This window comes from Myotis yumanensis, unplaced genomic scaffold, assembly GCF_028538775.1.
Source record: "Myotis yumanensis isolate MYYU_CA2020_CCGP unplaced genomic scaffold, mMyoYum1.0.hap1 SCAF_6, whole genome shotgun sequence".
Taxonomy (NCBI): Eukaryota; Metazoa; Chordata; class Mammalia; order Chiroptera; family Vespertilionidae; genus Myotis; species Myotis yumanensis.
Window position 1 is genome coordinate 42638137 of NW_027223757.1, and position 24987 is coordinate 42663123.

Consider the following 24987-nt stretch of genomic DNA (forward strand, 5'->3'; position numbering starts at 1 on the left):
TTTTATGAAGTGACTTAAGCATTAACAAAGTATTTTCCTGTTTTTATGAACAAAAAACATAAAAGCACATTGTTTGAATTCATAATTAGAAATGTCATTTTAGGAGATAATCAGCAAGCTCTCCCTATAAGCACTATTTGATCAATAGGCTACTGAAACATGGCATGTGTTCTCCTTTTAACTTTAGCTTAAACAATGTTTTCATTGTTTTTATGTGTTTTCCCTAAATCATTAGAAATTTCAGTGGAATGTAAGAGAAAGTATATCTTTTACTGTGTTAATGAGGATAGCACCACTTTGATTACAGATGGTCAGACAATTCTAATTATTTGAACTATAAACCAATACTAAATTAATAAAATGAAGCTCCGGTACTGAAACAGTAGATCAAGGATGAAAAATAGAACGCAAGTTGACAGAGAAAACCAGGCTCCTAATGAAGAGAAATGGTATGTTTTGTTCCATCAGCCTCTGTTTTTCTTTGGATCTGACTAGGGAACATCAGTAGCTTCTCCACAGTAACTGTCCCTCCCTTGTCTTCTGCTTGACAGCTGGCATAGGGTGCCAGGCTGTCTGCCAAGTCAGGAGCCAAGCCATGGTCAAAACCTCAAACAGAATGAAGAACCAATATTCTGGTGGCCTCACTTTTAAACAGTTTGCATTTTTTCCCTTCTGAAAATGGTTGGCTGTTCTTATTTTTATCCTAAAGTGATTCAAATATAAATCTTATTGTTTATTACTTAAAAATTTTCATAAAAACATTTTTTATGATGGTAATAAATAACAGAGACTTTTAGAGCTTTATTCATAATTAGCAAACTTTTGGTTAATGAGTATGAGGAAATGTGAATCATTACTGAAAGAAAATTTAAAAATAAAAAAAATTGTATTTATCAATATTATGAAAAAATATATTTAAGTGCTAATTTAGTAGATCATGATTGTAAATTATTTCAAAATAATTTCAGAAATAATTATTACATTATACATAAGTGATTAATTTGTAAGGTTTTTTATTACATTGCTTAAACATTTTTAAGCCTGATGAAATTTAATAAGAATACAGTATCAGTAACATTTGTAAATATTACTGACTATTTGGTTTTATACTTTTTATACTATCCAAGGTCTACAGAAAATTTCAAGCTTGTAATTTTACTTTTTAAAAAAATAAATATTACTACTGCCTTAAACTATATTTTAGTCATTCAAATATAGTCTTATTTTTTCTTAGCAAAATTAAAGAAGCTTCATAAATGTATGTAGTAAACTTTGGTCTTAAAAATGAGAAGGATTATTTAAGGAAAGTAGTTAACAGTAATCTTACCTATTAGTATTTTATTACATTTTAATGATTCTTACTACTCTAAATGCTGCTGGAAAATAGACAGAAACTTAACTGGACAGGCAAAAATACAAAACAAAACAAAACACTTCCAATTCACAGTATGACCTATAAGAACAATAAGCAATAGATAAGCACAAACAATAATAACACAGCTAATTGTCACTACTCCAGTGACAGGACAGTATTATTCATTTCTTTTTTCAGCATCTGCCTTTCCAACTGTTGTGCTTTTATGCTGTAGAGCTAAGAAAGGTCTTGCCATCGTCGGAGTCATGGTCTTTCAGCCTCCTTCTAGTCATTGGCTCTTAAACTCGGAATGCTGCCATCCCTAATTAGCAATCATGTCAGAAGCCCTTGGTGCACTACAGGTTATCACAATTGGAAGTGAGAATACCAGGAAGCAAGAATGAAAGAACCTAGCAGTTACCGTCCAAACAACTTAATGTCTTCAAAAAAGGCAACACTAAGAATGACTGGTTTGTTAGAGTCAAAAACTATTTTTTTAATACATTTTATTGATTTTTTTACAGAGAGGAAGAAAGAGGGATAGAGAGTTAGAAACATCATGAGAAAGAAACATCAATCAGCTGCCTCCTGCACACCCCCTACTGGGGATGTGCCCACAACCACGGTACATGCCCTTGAAGGGAATCAAACCTGGGACCTTTCAGTCTGCAGGCCAATGCTCTACCCACTGAGCAAACCGGTTAGGGCGAGTCAAAAACTATTAATGAGAGAGTCTCCATAAGAGCGCACACATTGCTCTCTTGCCTGAACAACAAACCCTGTTTTGCTATCTCAGGACATTACTATAGTTTTTCTTTATTTTATTTTATTCTCATCACATTTATTCACCTTATACCCTCTTTCATCTCCACCCCACCCCACCCACCTCAATTACCACACTGTTGTTTGTGTCCACGAGTTCTTTCTCTCCCTCCCATCCCCCCTCAATCTCTGCCCCCTTCACTAACAATCCTCCCCCTACCAGAGCTATCTGCCTGGTCTCTATCAAGACATTATTAAAAAGGTACTTTCACTTAAACTTTCTGTATAGAAAATGAATAACTATCATAATCTGGGACCTGCGTTTTAAAGCAACAACAAAATAGTGTTGCAGTCCTGGAGAGCAACTTTTCATCTAAACTTTTCCACTTGACTGAATTATCAGCTCACGTTGGAGGTCTTGATTGTTACAGTCTTGCTGCTGGTATTTGTATTTTGGCCATTAAATATTTCATTAGCTAAATTTACAAGTGAAAGAGTAAAGAGGAGAAAAAAACTGAAACTCATATCAATCAAGTGTGACATTTCACTGTTCTTTCCATAAAAGGTTTGATGGGAAAGGCGACTGCATGTATTAGCTAATCTCCAAACTGCATTCCATTGCTAAATCTAATTTATTATCCCCTTACATGAATAATCAAGTTTTGACTATATGTAAGTTATTGCCAATGTCTCCATTCAAACATGACTAACAGGGCTTGTTATCTCCCTTCCCAGCATCCATATCACATTCTGTGGCAATGTTAACACCCTTGCCTCTTATAGACTTTTAACCTGGAAGTCTTCATTCACATTTCCCTGTTGTTTTTGCCCCACATCTAATCCATCTTCAAGAAATTTCATACCTGATTTTTCAATGTTGCTATCTCTTTCCTCTTTCCAATTGGCACAATGTCCTTCAAATCAGACTCTATAAATTCCCCATTCAGTAGTATCCATGAATAAATCCTTTCTAACTTGTTACACAAGTTTCTTGACTGACTTTGTTAAACTCTTTTAGAACAACCCATTCTTTTTTCTTCTTTGGTATCTGAATTGTGAACATCTATAATAAAAGTGTACTATGCAAATCGACCAAACAGCCTAAACAGTGAAATGACCATCCAGACTACCATCCCATGACACCCACTGGTGCCAGGCCAGCCAAGGCGGGTGTGATGCGATTGGTCAGGGCCTGGCCACTGTCCCCTGATCGCCTAATTGAGGGAGGCCCAGGCCACCGGCTGGTGGCGGTCAATCAGAGGGATCCATGATCGCCCCAAAGAGGGTGACCCAGGCCACCTGACGGATGGGCAGGGCCTCCCTCTGCAGGGCGATCAATCACGGAGCTCCCAGACTTTGAGAGGGTGAAGGCTGGGCTGAGGGACCACCCCCTTCCCTGCTGAGTGCATGAATTTCGTGCACTGGGCCTCTAGTTACGTATAAAGTGACTGAGTTATTTTTTTTTTAAATAAATCTTTATTGTTGAAAGTATTACATGTTCCCTTTTTCCCCCATTGCCCTCTTCCCACCTCCAGCCCCCCACCAAGGCTTCCCTACCCACTGTCTGTGTCCTTGGGTTATGCTTATATGCATATGAGTTCATGGGTTGATCTCTTCCCCCACTCCACCCTCCCTGCCTTCCCTCTGAGGTTCGACAGTTTGTTGGATGTTTCTATATCTCTGGGTCTATTTTTGTTCATCAGTTTATGTTGGTCATTAGATTCCACATATGAGTGAGATCATGTGATATTTATCTTTCTCTGACTGGCTTATTTTGCTTAGCATAATGCTCTCTAAGCCCATCCATGATGTCCTTTCTTTTTTAGTTGTTTTCTATGAAAACAAGCCTCTGGCTTGAGTGAATAGAAAAGTGCTTGAACCATAAATAGAGTTTGAAAACATAGGAAACCATTTCAAATATATTTGAAATAGATGTGGGAAGGCCTAAGTGGAAGAAGAAGGTTTGATGCAGGTTGAATTTGATATTGGGCATACAGGTATATAATTGTATGTCTATAAGTCATCACAAATGTGCATGTGAATCTCCGATCAAGATCATAGCTGAAATTTAGTTTGTATACTTTTAAATGGTACTATTTGGATAACATCTTTGAAAATGAGACAGATAAAGAAACTTATTTAATTTACATGTAGTTAAAGCTGTGGTTAAGCTAAACCAAAAATTCATATTCCTCTAGTCATTCTTCTATACCAAACTTAATATTTTGCTCACAACAAAATAATTACATCAGAATTATAGTTTTTACAATATATTGGCAATAAAAAAAACAGGATTAAAACACTTAAGGATATATATTATCATTTTATTTTGTAATTATATTAAACTAGTAGCCTGGTGCACAAAATTTGTACACATTAAAAGGGAATTAATTAGCAGAGATATTTTAATATTGTTATTTGCCCTTTTTCTATAATAGAAGTGTGAGAGATGAAAGGAAATTAGTAAAATGTATATGAAAATAATATATAAATTTATTAATAAATAAACAGTAACAAAAGGATATAACAACAACAGAGGCATTATATAAAAACGACAAAAACATGATATGAAAACAACAGAAACATGATATAAAAACAACAGTGATGCAAACAATGACTGATAAAGTGATTAAACTTATTCTAATATCTCCCTGTACACCACATGAAGAGTGAAAACACTTTCAGAGTGCTTGACTAATTTCCCTTGTGATGAAGTACTTAGAACTTTCACTGTAACGTCACATGCTCTTCAAACTCAAGAGAAAGCAACATATAACTGACCATGTGCGAAAATGGGTTCAGGTAGGAATATTCCTACTCTGTCTAGAGTTTGTCCTTGTGATTTATTAATAGTCATCACAAATGCTGGCATCACGGGAAACCGTCATCGAATCAATTTAAACGGGAGGCCAGTGTCAGATGGGGACAAACTAATTCTTGGAATCAGAACAGCCTCTCCCTCTGCAGATCCTGTTAATACTTCAGCTTCAATAATGTTAGGTCCTAATCTTTTGACAATAAATCTGGTACAATTACAAAGACCCCATTTACTATTGAGATTTCTCAATAGCATGATGATTGCACCCACTTTCAATTTTAATTTATGACATGGCATTCCCGAAGGAGTAATACTATTAAGAAATTTGATGGGAAAATTTTCCTTTTCAACATCATCTGTGGAATCAATGGAATCATCACTCAAATATGTGTGAAAATCTCCAACGAGTATATCCAAAATTTCCTCATTTAATTTTTGAACATGCTCATTTTTTGGACAAAGAATTGATGTTTAGATATATTTTTAATATTATCTATATATATAGTATTTCCAAAGGTATCTTCAATAATTGATCCATTACAAATCATTCCACAGGGGATTTCAATAATATCCATTCCTAAATGAAAACTGCTATCAAGTTTGCCATCTCTAAGTTTTACTAACCATCCACTATAAGCAGAATCCTCTGATCTCATATTTGTTGTAAGAGACAACTTTCTGAAACATCCTTAAACAGTGCAGTACTTTAAACTCGTATGTACTATGGCCGATCACATACAATGTGGTACAATACTGAGACATTGTCAAAAATCCCCTCCATGAAGGAGAACTTTCCCACCAAATACAACATTCAGACTCATAATTTCCCTTAGTAATCTGTCTATGGCGTTTATAGCATGACTGGATGCCATGGTGCATTCATCAATAATTAGAAGTTGGGCCTTTTTAATAGTTTTAGAAACTTCACTCTTTATATTGAGTCTAGAAATTAAAGTTTCATTTAATGGAATTGGTAATTTATATTGGGAGTGAAAGGTGCTTCCACCAAGAAGTAAATTTGCAGCAATTCCTGTAGACGCTGTGGGTAAAACAGTACCACCATGACCTCTAATATAATGTATTAAAACTTTGTATAGATATGCAGGTGAATAGGATTCCTAGCTGGCAGGCCCCTGACAGCTAGCTGGCCACCTGTCGATTCCGTGAGGAATGGGGCTCCCTCCTCCCTCCTGTCAGGGCCTGGCTTGCAGGTGAATGGGGTTCCTGGCTGGCAGGCCACTGACAGCAAGCTACCCAACAGCAGATTCTGTGAGGAATGGGGCTGCCTCCTCCCTACTGTCAGGGTCTGGTTTGAAGGCCGGCCACGCCCCCTGTTGGGCCAGACCCAGAGTTCTACCATGCTATAGCCTCCATCTCAGCAACCCAGGACTGACTGCTGCTGGGTGCTCCTGTCGATCCGAGGGTGGGTTCTTCCCTCAGGCCTCGTGGGAAACAGTTCTGGAGGGCGCAGCCCTTGGCAAGGCAACCCAGGACTCAGTACTTCCACACTCTGCTCTGAGGGCGGGTTCCTGTCTGAAACCTCGCACTCCAGGAAACAGCTGGGGGAGGGTGCAGCCGTTTCCAAGATAACCTCTGCAGAGAGACTTCCTTCTGGTTGGTTGAGCTTCAGGACATGATGTTACACCCAGCGTTTTTATATAAGTAGATACAGAAGAATGAAGGAAGGAGGTGTGTGTGTGTGTGTGTGTGTGTGTGTGTGTGTGTGTGTGTGTGATTATATGGTAAAAAAATAAGCTTCTTGGTTACTTATAAAGCCTTTAAAGATTGAGACCCTAGGATTTTTTTTTTAAATTTTGCCTAATTTCACATTAAAACACATGGCCTTCTGTTTTTCTTCTCAATGGTCTTATCACCAATAGTTTTATGTTTACCTATGTAATCTGGAGGTCTAAGAAAATATGAGAAGTTATTAGAAATAAAACACATTGAGCAAGAACAAAAAGGGAAAATGTAATGCCCACACAAACCTGGAAATAGAAGAAAAAATTATGGTGAGAGAAGGTTCAATGGCCTTTGAGCAAGCTGGCTGCAGGAACGGGGTATGAGGAGACAGTTTGAATGAGACATTCTCATCTCTCTCATGTTAACATTTAAGTAGTACTTATAAAACACCTACTTAGAAATATTGTAGGGGTCACTAAGAATGAAAACCATTTTCTTTGTGAAGCTGCAGTGTCCAGAATTCCAATAGGAATGCTAACAGCTCTCTAAGATGAACTCAGTGCTTTATGGTCCTTTTGTGACAATGGAAAGAGAAGAATCAGAGGGAAAACTTATTACAGTGGCAGACTGGAAGCCTTAGAAATCCGCTGTTGTTCGTATTATGGAAGAAGCTGCAGAACTATTTAAAGGGTGATTTTGGTCACTTTTGACTTTTGTCCTATGATTCTTCCCATTGTCCATGGGAGTTTGCTCCCAGATAAGCCTTCTGTATCTGTGAACTGTTGACAATAAGCTTTACAAGCCCCAGCAAGTAAACTCACTGCTGAAATACACAACCTGCCAGGAAGTGCTAGGAAAATAAAAAAAGGCTAAGATACAGAGGCAAGCACATTTGTTAAATTCATTGAGTAACCCTCCTTAATAGTAACTGATTTTTCTGAAAAAGTAACCAAATTCATGGTAATTTGCACAATAAAGTGTCACTAGTCATCAAGGGACAGAATATGTACATTGGCATTTAAGTACTAGTAATCTTCTGATGGATAAAAAACAGTTATTATATAGAGGTTGCAATGTGGGAAACACTCCACATATTTAGAAAGGTAGGAAAAATCTATTGAAAACCAAGAACACAGAGGGAAATAGACATTCACTATATGAACTTATATGAAACATTGATCTTAATTCAAAACTAAAACAATTTAAGCATTTATAAAATTATTTAGGACTTTCTAAAATGAATTAATTCCATGCTATAATTATTTACCGCACTTAGACACTATATTGGGTAAAGGTTGCTGTTGAAGGGGATTAGATAAGCCCCAATATTAATTTGATTACCCATAAAAATATGAGATTATGGTTTGAGGAGGCTGAAAGAAAACTGAGTGCTAAGTTAGGAGAGGAGCGAAATAAGAGGCCCAAGACATTGAAGCACAAGTAGCCATAATCTTGTCTTTGAAGATGAATATGTCTCAATGTTTGAGGACACACCATAACAGCATCACAGTATGAAACATATGTGGGATTTATGAATGAGAAGCATTGCTTTAAGTGAGTAATCATTACTCAAGACGCTATTTTGGTCATCCTATATAATAAAAGAGAAACATGTAAATTGACCATTCCTCCCCTACACTCACCAGCCAATCAGGAGTGAGTATGCAAATCAACCTGGCAAAAAATGGCAGGTTAATTTGCATACACAGTGCTGGGTGGAGAGCAGAGTGGGAGAGCCAGAGGCTTGGGGGGACTTGGCTCCCTCAGTCGCTCCCAGTAGCACGGGGAGCACCAGGAATGCTGGGAATCGTAGTTCTGGTGGCAGATGTCTCTCCTCGACACTAGAGCAATGGTTCTCAACCTTGGCTGCACATTAGAATCACCTGGGAATCTTTTTAAAATCCTGATTTCTGGGCCTCATCCTCTGGAAATTCTGTTTCTTTGTTATGGGGTGTGGCCACAACATTAGTAACAAAGAAACAATTTCCTGAGGATGAGGCCCAGAAATCAGTATTTTAAAAAGATTCTCAGGTGATTCTAATGTGCAGCTAAGGTTGGGAACCACTGCAATAGAGCAAAGTGAGTCTGGAGCAAGTTACTGTTGCAGTGGGGGATGGAGGGAAAGCAAAAGTGAGAGACATAAGTAAAATCAGAGTGTCTAGGAAAAATTAAAGGGAAGATATCCTAAAACTTCCAGGAAATCTCCACCAGTGAAGCAAAGAAAAAAAAAGCCTCTGTTATTCTGTGAGCAACAAACCAAACTGGGTTGGGGTCTCAGACAATTCGCTTATATGATTGCAAAGAGAGACAGAAACTCCCGGATTGGAGAGGGCTCCCCTGAGGGCTCCCAGATTGGAGAGGGTGCAGGCTGGACTGAGCGACCCCCACACCATCCAGTGCACGAATGTCATGCATCGGGCCTCCAGTAAAGTATTTGTTAGACTTTTCCATGGTGGGCCACTAGAGCTTTTATTTCAGAGTATTGGGTGTTCAAGTTGGCTACCCAGATTGGTTGAAACACACTACTCTATTTTCTAGCTGTATGATTATGAGTAGTTTACATAGGCAATCTGGACCTCAGCTTTCTCACCGATAAAATAGCATTAATAATGGTACTACCACAAAAGGTTATTGTGACAATTAAACCAGTAAATCCATGAATGGTGCTTTGAACAATGTCTAGCAGATATTAGACATGTAAAAATGTCTGCTCTTCTTTTGTAACATACAATCTTCATAAGATTAAATTAGATGAAGCAGAGAAGCAGTTCAAAGCACCAGCTCCAGTGATGGTCTTTCAATTTTGAAAATTTCCAAGATATCTTTGACTTTAGAGCCCTTGAATATGTTGTTCTTTCTGCCTAGGATACTCCTTTCCCTTTTCTTTCTTTACCTTGCTAATTCCTTCCCAAACGTCAAGTCTCAGCTGTCTATTCTTCCATACTAAACCCTAAACTGACTTTTCCTTTTACTCCTGACCTGGGTATAACTGAGAAACATCCTGTAAAAGGCATCCTTCCATTTTCTTTCTCTTATACCCTAATCACAAGGGGTGTGTGTGTGTGTGTGTGTGTGTGTGTACTTCTTTCTATAATCCATACCATTTTCTAATGTCAATCAGAAAAAAGACCATGTCTATTTGTTAATCAATAAAATATAGCTTTTAGTACACTGCCTGATATATCATTATCATTCAATATATATGTGTTAGATAAAGTAATGAATAAATATAAATACAAATAAAATAAAAACATGAATAGATTAGTGAGAAATTGAGCTTATTATTATTGACACACTGATAATGCTATATTCTAGAAACTTCACTGGTTTTTCTAAAGACACATAAAAATGTATTGAACAAGAAGAATAAGTGAACTTCTCTTTGTGGACATGCCATTATTCACAATAGCCAGACTCTCTCCTGAGATTTTCCAAGAGAGTAAAGAACAAAATAACCACAACATAAATCAAATGATCGCTGCATCATTATAAATAGCAATTAAATGCCATTAAATTACATCAAGCACAGCACTTACATAAATAAGGTAAATGATCACTTCAAATCTGTTCTTTCTGGTGTGAGGAAACTTTGTGACCAGAAAATTTGGAATTTTTTTTCAACTAAGTGGTATAAAAATAAATAAATTACCTTTCCTCTTAATAAATACCAGAATCTCTTAGAAACTAGTTGAGTGACATAGTCTAAAGTATAAAAAAGCTATTTATTAAAATGTAAGCTCAGCATATGTTCCACTGATGATTTTACATCTTAGTTACATAGGGAAATGATCAGAACAGTTCTCAATCATTGTTATAGATCAGAACTATCTGTGGAAGTTATAAAAAAAATGTCTAAAGCCTAGAAATACTATTTTAAAAAGTATGAGTGAGTTTTGGGGAGCATTATCCTTTTAACAGCTTTATGCCTGGCTCTGATATCAATCCAATGTTAAATAGCACTTGTTTATTGATAGGCACAAACTTATCTATTGTTAGAGAAAGTCTGGATAGTTCTTATAAAATAACCCTCAGTAATTAAGCAAGATTGAGCAATTAAATGGATACTTTGATCACATGCTTTGTTTGCATAAGAAGTTTGCAATTACCTGAACACTAAATACAGTCATTTGGAAGTTACCCAGTTCCTGTAATTTTCCTTTTAGTTAAATACTGCTTATTTAATTGAAATTGACAAAAAATTTTGAGTGCTGACTGTGCCCTAGGCACTTTCTCTGACACTGCTATATTTAAAAAGTGTAAAATTTGATCATTGGCCTTGAACACATTCATGTCAAAAGAAGACAGATATTTTCTAAAATTAAAAAAAGCATGGTAAGTACCATGATAAAGTATTATGATTTATAAAATGCAAGAATCATATAAACCACTATCCCCAACACACATACATATGCACAGGTTAATGGAGAAATCATTCAGTTTCATGGAGTCATTTGAGATTGGTCTGGAAGGCTGAATATGATTTTCATGGTGAAATATAAAAACTGAGCAAATATTTGGAGCCATCAAATAAGTGAAATATATGAAAGTTTGGCTGGATTGTAGAGAAGAAAAGCGTATGGGTTTGACTGCTGAAGACCGTGGATGACTCTTTACAAGCATTGTAGAAGCACATATGGTATCAAAACAGGACATACAGTCAAGGAATGTACAGTAATGTCTAGGAAGAATATGAAAGACATGAAATAATTTAAAAATAGCATAATATTAATTCTAAATAATATAAAATACTTATAAGAACTAGAGTATCTCAGAAATGGAGAGAAACAGATTACAGATGAAAGGAGGAGAGTTAACACAATCATGGTGGCAGGCTAAATGGTTCTCCCAGTTCAATTAAAACACGGGGATCCTGAGTGGGAGTAATGGGGAATGAGGATGGAAAGGTAAAAGAAGTCAAGACTGTCAAAGGCTTTGAACACCAGGGTCAAAATGTTGGGGCCCTTTTAAAAGTTAATATGAATATACTAAAGATTTATAAGCAAAAAAGCAGGAAAGTTATAGAACTAGATTTTTAAGGTAGAGAATAGGGTACACTGGGAAGGGAAAAGCCATCAGCGAAAGGGATAGCTACTTGGTTACGGCAATAGTTCTAGCAAGAGGTAATGAGGTCCAGGACATACTGGCAGAAAAAAAAAGACATGGTACCATCCTGTAAGAACATTCCAACTGAAGAACAGAGCTGAAGAACTGGGGGGATGAAAGATATCTTTGAAAAGAGAGGGAGACATAAAGTTAAGTAAAAGATAACTGAGGAAGCTTGGATATGATACCGAGAGAGCAAGTATTCACTAAGGTTCTTAGCATGAAAATGATTTTAAAAACCTGATACATTTCCATCACAGTCATTTCATGATTAGCAGCTTTGCTTCATTATCAAGAGTCCTGAACCCAAACTATTTTATCATGACATGCCTAGAGATCTGACATCCCTTGCTGTTACTAAAAGGACAAGATTATAAATTCCTTTGGCTTGATTTCGCACCATAAATCAAATTTAGAAAATGTATAAATGCTAAAAGTATGTGGTAGTTTGTTCTGGACATTAATCTCACATTCTTATTGAGATATAAAAGAACTAGCACTGATAAGCATATTCTATAGGTAAAATTACTGATCAAATAATGTAAGAGCTCCTTGCTTATCCTAAAATTAAATTTCCCATTTGCAAATGGCATACTAGACATAAGTGAACATTACTGTGTAATCTAATAGAAATATATCATTACAAGTGGGCAAAAATATCTAGCTTATCAGTATTAATTGAATTCTGTTGGTGGTAAAAAATATCTGTGACTTAAAAAAACACTTTTCATTTGATTTCATTAGGAAGATTGGTAAGGTAAGAGAGATTCTTCAGATTAAAAACAATTAAATTGAAAGCAAGGTTAAACTTATTACAGAAAAATCCTAAAAATAAATGACATGCCTTCTGAAAATCTATTTGCAGGAAATGAAACCAAAAGCAGAGTTCACATGCAGCTTCTCACATAACTATATTTGTACAGCTGCATGCCCATATATTTTTAAACCTTAACATTGATAATTTTTCAATAGTAACTAATTTTGTGGAAATGTAAAGATTTCCAGTAATACATGAAGCTATAGTATTAATCAACCTGACCAGCCCAAACATGAATATAATTTACATCACTGAAGACTAACAAAATAAAACTGCGACTAGGTTAACATCGACTCATCTGCTATACAGTAATTGCTAAATAACTGCAAAATACATTACATTCTGTTCATTACCGCTCCAATTATAATGTTCTCTTCTGTTTCTATGTTTATCTATGTTTTGTCTGAAAAGAATGGAAAAATAAATACTTACCAAAATGGTGGTGACGATCAAAGAACGGTTAGATAAGGAATCTGTGATGTTGGCTGGTTTTCCCTTTTGACTTTCTGTCATATTCAGGCCACTGGCTGGATCCCAGGTTCCAATCTATAAAATAGCATATGTGCTTTGTAAATTGTCCATCGGGCACATAGGAGAAAGTACTGCCAGAGAAAGTTAAGATTTTTCACACTTATTATTCACCTCTGCTGCATTATCTGCCGTCATTAAAGTAAAGGCTACTTGTTTTAAGCATGATTCACTGCTCTGAGAAGTATGTCCAGTGAAGTGTGACATTAAGGAACAAAATGATCCACTGCACTTCTACAGTCAGTGTGGGAGCTTAATTTTCCATTCAAACTTTCATTCACCAAGATAAACCACATTTGATGATACCTTGATAGCTGGCCAGAAACTCATTAATGGTGCATATCTTTTACTGAAATGGATCTTTCTCAGCCTCTCATTGTAAAGATAACAAACCACATTACTACATGAACAAAGCTAAAAGACAGAGCAAAACCTAGGGATCCAGGATAAATTAATTGGTAAAGGCAGGTTTAAGAGAGGCATTGATTGGTAATCTGCATAACACCCAGTAAGGCAAAATCATACACAGAATTCCTTTTAGAGCTTTAAAAATACACCTGTGCAGCTTTTAAAATACTCAGAGGAAAGGAAATTACTGTACAGTCTCATCTATTGAAACCATTCCAGTAGTCCCACCAATATTCCATTTTAATGTATTTAATTTACTTTGTGATAGATTAGACAGGAATTTTCATCCAGCGTGCCTCAAGAATTTTTAAAATATGCAATTCCTGACTATTTAGTCAGAAACACTGACCTTTTATCTCTTAGATTAGGCATCAGGTGTGAATGAATCAAAATTATACCTATTTTTTGTCAGATTGGCCAGAAATACATGTGTTGGTGTGCCCCAGAATTTTAGTAATTAGTTTATGTGTGCTGGGAAATGAAAAAGGTTAAAAATTGCTGGATGAGTGCGTATACGCTCAGTGTTCAGACACTTTATACCCACTGAATCCATATATAAGCACAGGATGCCATAAATATATAGTTCGGATGGGTGGTTTGCATGCACTTCACCATTGCAACATCATATAACAATGGTCATGACTAAAGGAGAACAGAGGCATAAGGAGATAAGGAGTAATATTTTTCCCACCCTCTTAATCCTGGGAGTCATCAATAGTCACTATATGTATAGTGACATTGATATAGCAGGTAATATTTTCCATAATATGCTAGCAAGAGTCTCATCAGCATAACCTTATCCAAATTAAATATTATGATCCTTTTATTTTCTTTATATATCATTATATTTACTCTTTTGATCCCCTTTAATTTCCATCACTTTCCTAGTAACCTCATAAGATGTTTAATAATCTCTGTAGAAAAGCTCAAAAGTGGAAATATTAGTAATTTCTGTTCTACACATGAATAGCCATGTCACTCTAATACTTGCATATAAGTGCAAACCCTAATACATTTTTTTCAAGAATGTATTCAACTATACTAGTGACTCAAAAACATTTTTTTAGTGATGGCTAAAAATATCTCTCTTGCCATATATTTTCATTGCAGTTAATTTTCTTCTTTCTATGAAAAACTACATATTTCTGAAGTTTGGGTCAAGAAATGAAAAAGTCAAATAACACAGTGAGAAAAAAATATCTTGATTCAGTATTCTTTCCAAAGCAAAGTACCCTTGGGACAATTAAATTATTTAATTTAGACTATAAATATTATGATGTCATAAAGACATTCAGGGTCTGTAATGAAAGGCATTCAGGTAACATTGATATTGAAGTGGAAGGGCATAAGCCATTAGAAAGATTTTCCAGGGGAGGGTGGGTAGTTTTAAATTTCAGAAAATCTCAAGGCAGAACAGCAAGTAGGGGCCACATTCTGAGCCTGCTCTGCTCACAGAGCTGTATGCCTTGGGGTTGCATGTTCCCAGAGCAGGTGCTTTTTCAAGTTCCCAGCAAGGCGTCACCAGAGCTAGGAGAGGCCCTGCTGGGAACTTGGGTGAGGAAGGACAGCCAGGATGTAAAACATGGAATGCCTGCTGATCTGCTTAAAGTGCTTCAAATTCAAAATCATTAAAAACACTCTGTTGGCTAAACAAGACATCTGCAGATCCTATTTTGCAGTGACTGCTACTTTTCTGTCCCCAGTTTGTAATTAATACCTATTATGCAAATGCCATTTCTTTGGAAACACCCCCCCACCACCACCATTGGCTAAATAGTCAAATTTTTCACATGTGTAATTCTATCAGCTAAAACACTGGCAAATATACTTTGTCTGCTAAGGTCTGCCTAACGACAACTCTTAAGCTCAATCAATAAGTTTTTCAAATTTCTAACCAAATCACTAATACAAAATATTGCCCATTTCACTTACTAGTGTCTTCCATGACTACTTTTTATTAAAAAAAAATAACTGAGCTAAACATTCACTCATATAAACATACTAATATTTAGTTTCATTCTCCGTTAGTTGCTTTTCTATTTGGATGGAGGGGTTCTGGTTCATAGAATATGAATCCATAATTTCCTGTAATCACAAATATTAGCTATTCCCTTTTGTAAAACTCAGGTTCCTTAGCATAATGTTATGGAGTTTCAGAAATTTCAGTGATATAAAATATTAAATCAAATAAAATTTTGTATGATTACTGGATTTTAAGTCTCCTGTAATTCTATAATTCAAAATTTTCTATTGCTTGAGGAAATTGTCAACAGTGGATTTTGTGCTTGGTTTTGTTTTAATCACAAGAACCATGGACTAAGTCAAGATAATCTTATTTCTTTTCATGTATTTTCAGAATCAATTTTTTATTATATGATTTAATAAAGTCTTTTAAGTAATTTTTATTTTCAGTCCTGAAATGGAATAAGGATAGCTAAGCACTCTTGACCTCACAGAGATGTTTTAAGTAGAGTAAGCATATATCTTAGTTTAATTGGATATTTCAAATTTAAAATTGTCTTCCTAGTATAAATATTAATAGCACCCTCTTGTATAATTTAAAAAGCCATGGTTTGGCTAATAAAGTATAATGCATCCTTATTATCAGGACAAACTAAATAAGTAATATAAAAGTACTTCAAATACCATAAAGAACTATAGAAAACATGGCATTATTCATTTTCATCTTCTCAATGATTCTTAAAATAAATTTGCTTTTCTTCATAAAAATAATGTATGTTTACTATCAAATTATAAAATACACAAGATATAAAAGAGAACCTAACCTCAATTTAAACTTTGAACTTATGCACATATCCAAGTTAATCATAGCTAAAGCTTTAGTGTATTATGTTTCTTGCATAATTTGCACCATAGCCTTATAGTTAATGTCTCAGACTCTGAAGGATGTACCAAACTGCCATAATCCCATTTCCATCAGGTGACATGTGCATATTACTTCTCTGCTCTTCAATTTCCTCATCTATAAATGGGCAAATAGTAATACCTACCTCATAGAGTTATAATTATTATATCAATTAAATAAGACCTATTTGTACACTATTATGAGTATTTCCATCTGGTGTTAAAAATTAATCAATTCTTAATTTTAGTGATTCCATAAAATAAATATCATATGAGTGTAATATGCTTCTATACATGGTTTGACTTAATGTCAGATAAATATTTGTCTTGAGCAAAGAGCATAAGTGGTACTTTTTCATAGAAAGCCTGTGTAGTGATCATCAGAGACCACAATGCTCATTATATCTGAAGCAGTCTTAGCACAATGTGAAGTCTCTATCATAAAGTAATTTCACTTAAGCCCAAACTGGTTTGGCTCAATAGATAGAGCATCAACCTGCGGACTGAAGGGTCCTGGGTTCAATTCTGGTCAAGGGCAAATACCTTGGTTGCAGGTTCCCTGGCCCTGGTCAGGGTGTGTACAGGAGGCAACCAATCTATGTGTCTCTCTCGCATCAATGTTTTTCTCTGTCTCTATTTTCCTTTTCACTCTCTCTAAAAATCAGTGGAAAAATATCCTCAGGTGAGGATTAGCAAAACAAAAAATTAAGTTCACTTAAAGAAAAATCTCCCGATAATTAGTTGCCTCCAACCACATGACCCAGAAAGTATAGTTTTCCTTAAAGAGTATTTATCATTCCTTTCAGAATAACAGTACTATCCTTGATGGTGCTGTTTGAGGATATTGAAAAGTGGAAAGCATAAGAAAGGTATTGATATTAAATGCTCATTTACGTTTTGAAGATAAATATTCTCTTCAATTAACTGAATACATACTGGTAGACTGTATATTTCTCTATTAATTCGTGTACTCATTTTTTATAAATAATTTCCAAACTCAGGTTTCTCTAAGCTATGTGTACATGAACGGCAGGAACAGAGTTTGTTTGACACAGTACTTATCTTGCTAAATGTTGCAGGCAAACTACAGAATTTTTTCCTCACGTACTTTACTCTTTCCAATGTTGAATTTTTAAATAAAAAGTATAGATAGCTATTTGCATTACCATCTAAAAATAGTACTGTCTAATATCAATAGTAATGTGCATACTTCCATTGGGCTAAGTATTAATGGGAGATTACTTAAACAAAACTGGTATCTGATCACTCAATGTCTATGCGATGAGTAAAGAACAATTAATGGGGAATTGAATCATCTTCATAATTCAATAATTTGGACCATGAGGATAGAACAAAGAAGTCTTCAGTTAATCACTTTCCTAAAACCAAATATCCACCAGTTTCCATAGGCTCTAGAACTTCACCATTTGAAAACCATAATGTGCTGCCGAAACCGGTTTGGCTCAGTGGATAGAGCGTTGGCCTGCAGATTCGAGGGTCCCAGGTTCGATTCCGGTCAAGGGCATGTACCTGGGTTGCGGACACATCCCCAGTGGGGGATGTGCAGGAGGCAGCTGGTCGATGTTTCTCTCTCATCGATGTTTCTAACTCTCTATCTCTCTCCCTTCCTCTCTGTTAAAAAATCAATAAAATATATTTAAAAAAAAAGAAAACCATTATGTGTTAATATGAAGACAATAAATTAATAAGTATATAGTTATCTCACAAAAAAAGAGATTACTTATCTAAACATAGATTTATTAACTTTAAGATTCTTATTTTTACGCAGGGCAAAGTAAACCTTAAACATAATTAAAGCGTAAGAGACAGGTGATAGTTTTTTTAAAGAAATTAAATCAGTGAATTAACTGTTCTCAAATAAACAATGTGATGTAATTCAATTAAAGGCCACTTTTCAAAGAGTAAAATTATAATTGAGTTTACTTTGAAATCAAACCAATGCATTACAATTATGTTTATGGTAGGTACATGTTTAATTAAAATTCAGTAGTTGAAAGAAAAGTATCAATAGTTTGTATTCTCTGTTGGATGAAAAAACAAAATTGTGTGTGCTCCGATAAAGTACTACTATTAATTTCTAAACATAAAAATCATCTGTAAATAGCTTTCTTAACTATTTTACCATCCTGAAGGTTAAACATTATCAAGCAAAATAATAACTATAAACACACTGACACACAAACAAAATATGTCTGTCCAGTTCTGAGACAAGGCAAATTACATATAATAGTGTGACAAATTAAATAGCTAACATCTCCAAAGAAAGACACTACACTTGGATCCTGCTCAGGATGCATTTTTGCTTTTTAAGAATCAAACAACTCGTTTCTGACAGGCTGGAAGGTTACTGCTACCATTAGCAGTGCCTTCCTACAGGGAGGCAAAACAAACCTCAGTTCCCAGGAAAGCTGGGGGTTATTGTTGCCATGGGGACCAGGGTATGTATCAAATGCCATTAAAGAAAGAAAGATACAAACTGCTATGCATCAGGTCTCTGAAAATCTGTCAAAGAAATATTTTCATCATTTTCAGTTCAAAATTAATTTTGAAGTCTATAAATTCCATTCAGAAACCTTTTTCATAGGGAGTTAATAAGTACAGGATTCTGAGGACAAGAGAAAAGTCAATAGCAAAGATTTATTAGAAAATTACTGCTTTTTCTTAAAATGTATACTCTACAAAAAATTCTTCAAAAATCAATTTGAACGTTTTGATGCTGGAACATTTTTGGCTCTAAACTCAGACAGGCAGGGTTTCACTAATTCTAACCCTCTCCATGTATTATCAAAATTTTGAAGTTTTCAGCAAGAAGCCTAAGGATTGCTGTTAACAATTTCTGTACTAGTGAGTCCCAATGCAAAAGTGGATATGAAGAAAGTAAAGATTTTTTTTTAATCCTCATCTGAGGATATTTTTCCATTGATTTTTAGAGAGAGGGGAAGAGAGAGGGGAAGACAGAGAGAAACATTGATGTGAGAGAAACACATCGAATGGATGCCTGTGCACAAGCCCCGAACAGGGCCCAGGCCTGCAACCAAGGTTTGTGCCCTGACCAGTATTGAACCTGGGACCTTTCAGTCCACAGGCTAAGGCTCTATCCACTGAGCAAAGCCACGTAGGGCCAGAAACTAAGACTTTAAAAGTTGGAATGAAGCTTCACATGAAAATAAATATGACACATTTAAACTTTTAAAGGTTTGCAAATATTTTGCTTTATATTATTTATTTGGATTCTTAACCTTGGAGAAATTGATAAACATTCTATAAGATGGCCTCTTTTCTTTTACAAGATTTTCTCTAAGGATGCACAAGATAGAAGCTGATTTTATTATAAAAATGTGATGAGGCAAAACGCATGGTGTAATTGTTCATAGTCCTAAACACCAGACCTTTAGCAAGAGAAATATATTCTTTTCATTATTATGTTTTTTAATAAATATAATCTACACTAATAAAAGAGAAACATGCAAATTGGTGTCACTCCACTACACCCACCAGCCAAAAAGGGTGAGTATGCAAATTAACCCAAATAAGATGGTGGTTAATTTGCATATGCAGGCGCAGAGCAAAGACTGAAAATGACTGAAGACTGAAGAGGCTTGGCTTCTCTGCTCCACCTCACTGCTGTGGCCTGAGCGGAGAAGCCAAGCCTCGAGGATGGACCAAAGGCCTGGGTCCCGGGTGCCAGAGGAAAAACTGGTGCCAGCAGCCAGGGGAAGGAAGGCCTATTGTGCGAATCTTCATGCAACGGGCCTCTAGTATTAAAATAAAACACTTTTAATAAGAATGTATTAGGCTCTTTCTCTGTCCAAGAGACAAATAAATTTATTCTCCCCATTCTCTTTGAATATAAACGTAACATGCAAGACATTATCAGAAAAATAACCAGAACAGCTAGAAAAACCTTGATGCTAAAGAAGGGACAGGAGAGGTACACAGAATGATTTTATTTTAACACATCTACTTAGAAGCAAATATCCTCTCGTACAATAAAAATCCATTTAAGCAACTGAAAAAGTGAAGGGGCAAGAGTGATTTTGTTCCCCCTTGGAAAGCATCTGATGATGTACATAGTGACGACAAAGGACATACAATAAAAAAATTCAACGTCTGTCAGAATTCAGTGATTTTATTATTGCATTATAGTTTCTTAAAAGAATTGTTTTAAGTACAAGTGTTTATTTTCCCCCAAATGGCCTCTAGATATTTCCTCTTGCAATGGAAATGCACCATTATCATGTAGTGTCATTATCTCAATTCAAACATGTTTTGTGTAAAATCTTTTCAATTGTTTTTGTTCTAAACAGAATCCTTTTGAAGTTATATTATAAGAACCTTCTGAACATTTCTTAACATTTTATGCCATTTTTCAAGTGTTTTCTTCCATCTGAAGCTGGTCTTTCCTAACGACATATCAAAGCTTCAGAGGTAAAGTTAAAACATTCCTAATAATAAATGACATCCTAGTTATACATTCTGAAAACAATACAAAACCTAAAAAACAAAACAAAAATACCTCATTTAATTATGAATTACAAAGAAATTTTTTGTATTTCCTCAATTTCCCTTGGCCTTACTTTTTCCCCTCTCCTTCTAAGTGACATCAAATAATTCCACTGAAAGACTGACTACACAAACAGATCATGGTCAGACCATGTGTGACAACAGAACTTTGGCCCAGAATCTCTGGAGAAATTATCTTCCGTCGACAAACTACAAGCTACAAACTCTGTAGCTATCTGCCCAGAATAATTAAAATTTGTTCAGTAACTGCTAGCTCCCCTCCCTTTTGTACTCAGAATCTAGCAAAGAAAGTTAAATATGCCCTCCAACCAATCACCCAAGATGCCTACTTCTAGTTAGTCTACTTCCAGTTTTCTCAGACCCCTGAGAAATTCCCCTCTTTCTGCTCTAAAGCTTTTCCACTCTCCTGCCTGCCCTTAAATCTCTGCCAGATGAAAGTGACGGTGGCTGGCTCCCTTGCAAGCCCTGAATAATAACTACTGCTTGTTCTCATTTGATTGGCCTTTGTTTATTTCCACACCACATATTTATAAGAAGGAAAAGTATACAAATAGAAGGATGATTATTTTTACTCTTTGATGTAATATTGGAGTGTCAGAAAGTATTACATTACACCAGTGATTCCCAAAGTGGGCGCCACCGCCCCCTGGTGGGCACTGCAGCGATCCAGGGAGGCAGTGATGGCCACAGGTGCATTTGTTTTAACTTTTTTTGTATTAACTTTCTATTCTGAGTTCAATAAATAGTTTCATAATTTCAAACTTAAATGTTTCTAATTTACACCTTTCTTTACTATATTTTACGAAAAAGGTAGAAACATTAATACATATATCTTTCTGTTTAATTGCTATTAAATTTTAAAAAAATTAATTTCCAGGGGGCGCTGAGTAATATTTTTTCTGGAAAGGGGGCGGTAGGCCAAATAAGTTTGGGAACCACTGCATTACACAATGTAGGAGAGTAAATTTGCCTGGTGTGATGTGCCTCCTTATAAGCTCAGAATTCAGTTCTGTCTCCTGCACTATCAGATCCTTTACTCCTGGATGCCCTGACCCACCACCCAGCCTAAGGACTGCCTAACTGCAGGGTTTCTCTGTACTCACTCTGTAGGTATGGAGCAATGCTAGAAAAAAAACTAGGCTAAGAGAATACCTTTGCAGCAGACACTTGAGTAGCATTCCAGATGAAGTATTTCTTATGATTCACATAGTGTTCTGCATTCATTCAACAGTCAATAAATATTTCTTGAGGATGTAGTTTGTGCCAGACACTTTGCTAGGTCTTGAATATATAAATAGTGGGTAAGAATACATTTTTTTTCCATTTAACAGGACATGTATTCTTGCTAGGAACACAGCCTTTTAAAAAGTGTACATGTAAATACATATATATTGTGGTAGGTATCAGAAAGGAATGGTATAAGGTACTCTGAGAAACTCAAATTTAATAGGGACTTTGGGGATGCCTATCTAAGGAAATAATATTTAAGCAGCTACCCTAAGAATGAATAAGAATTGTCAGGCAAAGGGGATAGAGATGTGTATTCCAGACTGGGAAACTCTATTACCAAGTAATAGAAAACTTTAAATCTGTGAGAAAATGAAAAAAAAAAAAGTCAATGTAGCTGGAGCTTAGAAAACATCTAAGGAGGATGGTGAGAAGTGCGAGGGAGAGATAGGAAATGCACTGTAAATGGAAGCGTTTGAATAGAGGAATGACATCAATTTGTTTTTAAAGATACTGGCTGGCTGCGGTGGTTTGAGAATGGATCACTAGGAGGATTAGGACAGAGAGGCTTGTTGAGACCCTAATGGAGATGTCCAGGTATAAGGTCCCTTTGCTTTGATTTCAGCAATGGATGTGGAGAGAAACGGATGGATTCTAAATATATTTTGAAAGTAGAATATATGCTGTGATCTTTGAACTGAACAGAAGAATTCAAGCTTGGAAAATCACTTATCTGATCTTCCTTTTCCTTTTTTTAAAAAATTCTTTATTGTTTAAAGTATTATATATGTCTCTTTTACCCCCATTGACCTCTCCCCAGCCATTCCCACCCTCCAGCACATGCCCTCACCCCCCTTCTGTCTGTGTCCAGGGGTTATGCTTATATGAATGCATACAGGTCCTCTGGTTGATCTCTTACCGCCCCCCTCCCCCTCCCCTGCCTTCCCTCTGAGGTTGGATGGTCTGTTTGATTTTCCTTTTCTTACTATTAGTACTCAATATGGGACTCTTAAAGAAAGACGTTGTTCTATTACGGTATACTGCCTGACACAGACAGTTACCTACTGGTTTTTCCCCTTTATTCTCCCTCATCTGCTCCACAGAAGCACTTCCATGGCCCTGTGAGCTTCTTTGGATAGATGTGGCTGATTGTGTAAATGGTATTGGTGACTCTTCTTGGACCATGGCTATCTGAGCTGGGTTCCACTCAAGGTCCCTGTTGCGATAGAGTGGAAAAGATTCACATTGATCTATTGGCACTATCTAAGTGGAAAAGATGTGTCCATAGGAAAATTTTAACCCCAAGTTCATCTCCCCGAACGTGTCCAGCCTATCTGTCTGAAACACAATCTGTTTCTTCCTGCTTTATCTGTTCCACAATTATAAACATCAAAAGCATGAACTTTATTCCTATTAACTGTTTCAATCCTAAGGTTCATAATCCAGAAAATGATCCAAATGACAATATATCTGTTTGATCATTATTACTGCCCAATTCAAAATTATAGTTTTATGAGTCTATTTATTACTGGCAGGTCTCCTTCACTAGAGTATAACCTTCATAATGGCACAAAATAGATGTTCTCTGATGATTAAGTGAAGTGTGCTGGTCAAAGATGACCAAGACAAAATGAGGATAAGGCAGTAATATGAAAAGACATAATGGATAAAGCCAGCATTTCACACATTTTCTTTGTTGATTTTCCTTGCTCCATATAGATAGTATTGGGAATAGTAAAAATTCTAGTCTGGGCCCTTAAAGAAGGTATTTCCAGGTTTGGTTTTGTTTTTTAGAGATCATGAAATTCTCACTTCAGCCTAAGAGGGAAGCCCTTTGCACTCTACTTTTTGAGATGAGGAATTTGGTTCTGGAGAAGCTGGGCAGAACGATAAAGTCCACACATGTGCAATGGAACTAGACTTGTAATTTAAGCCTCCTGAATCACCATGCAGTGACCATTCAAAACTGAGAGCTCTATCTAGATAGGGACTCTGTCTTTTCATCTATTAATTGGTAACTATACTTTTCAGGAACAAATAAAAGTAAAATCAACAAGACTTATTAGTCGTCATGAGGCAAATATTGCTATTACCCAGGATGCAGTTAAAGACATTTTATTTTAGAGGTATTAAAAAAAATCTGTCTATAAATGGCAGAGCAAGGATTCGAGCCCAATTTTTCTGAATCTAGTCCTTGATCTCTTAACCATTCTACTAAATTTTAAAAAAATGAGTAATTTTTGTTACTTAACTATTTCTACTGGTTCAAAGTCAAATTTGCCACAATGGCATCTCAAAAATATTTACCTTATTCTTAAGATATGACTAAATTAAATCCCACCTCTGTCTTTTAGGTGATAACTTCATGTACTAATTTTTGAAGCTATTAAAAACATTTGATGTGAACTATTTCAATACCCTTTTTCTCTAACGTGCCTTCAACGTGTTCTCAATACCTTATCTGTCTTCCCAGGAGATTTGTGCCAATTTCTTTCTAATGTTAATTTATCCCACTTATTTCTTCTCCAGTATTTGATTTCTACCTTTATTATTGTCTCCTCTTACCTTTGTCATCTGGCTCCCTCATTACTTATTAAAATCTTAGTCCCAATGCACTACTATTCTTTGAATTAACACAATTACTGGGGGTTAAGTTAATGCCTTTTGCCACTACTCATCTCTCACTTCCCCTCTCAGAAAAGTTTTAAATTCATGGTTCTATACTAAAATCATTCCAAACTACAATATCTCCCCAAGCAATCCATGGGCCTCCAGGATATTCTCTCTTTAAACTCTCATTGTATATACCATTGCATTGCCAATATCTCCACATGGTGTTACTGTATGCCTCAAATCTAGCATTTTAGTTCTATTTCC

At 35.8% G+C, this 24987-nt stretch overlaps 1 protein-coding gene across 4 annotated transcripts in view; it reads right to left on the bottom strand.

Annotated features, from left to right (window-relative positions):
* The window catches only part of GRIK2 (glutamate ionotropic receptor kainate type subunit 2), a 560389-nt gene that overhangs the window by 184116 nt on the left and 351286 nt on the right, over positions 1–24987 (bottom strand). For all 4 annotated transcript variants that reach the window (XM_070418015.1, XM_070418017.1, XM_070418019.1 and 1 more), the window contains exon 9: positions 12970–13083. In XM_070418015.1, the coding sequence (XP_070274116.1) occupies positions 12970–13083 (114 nt within the window). The remainder of the gene's footprint in view (positions 1–12969; positions 13084–24987) is intronic.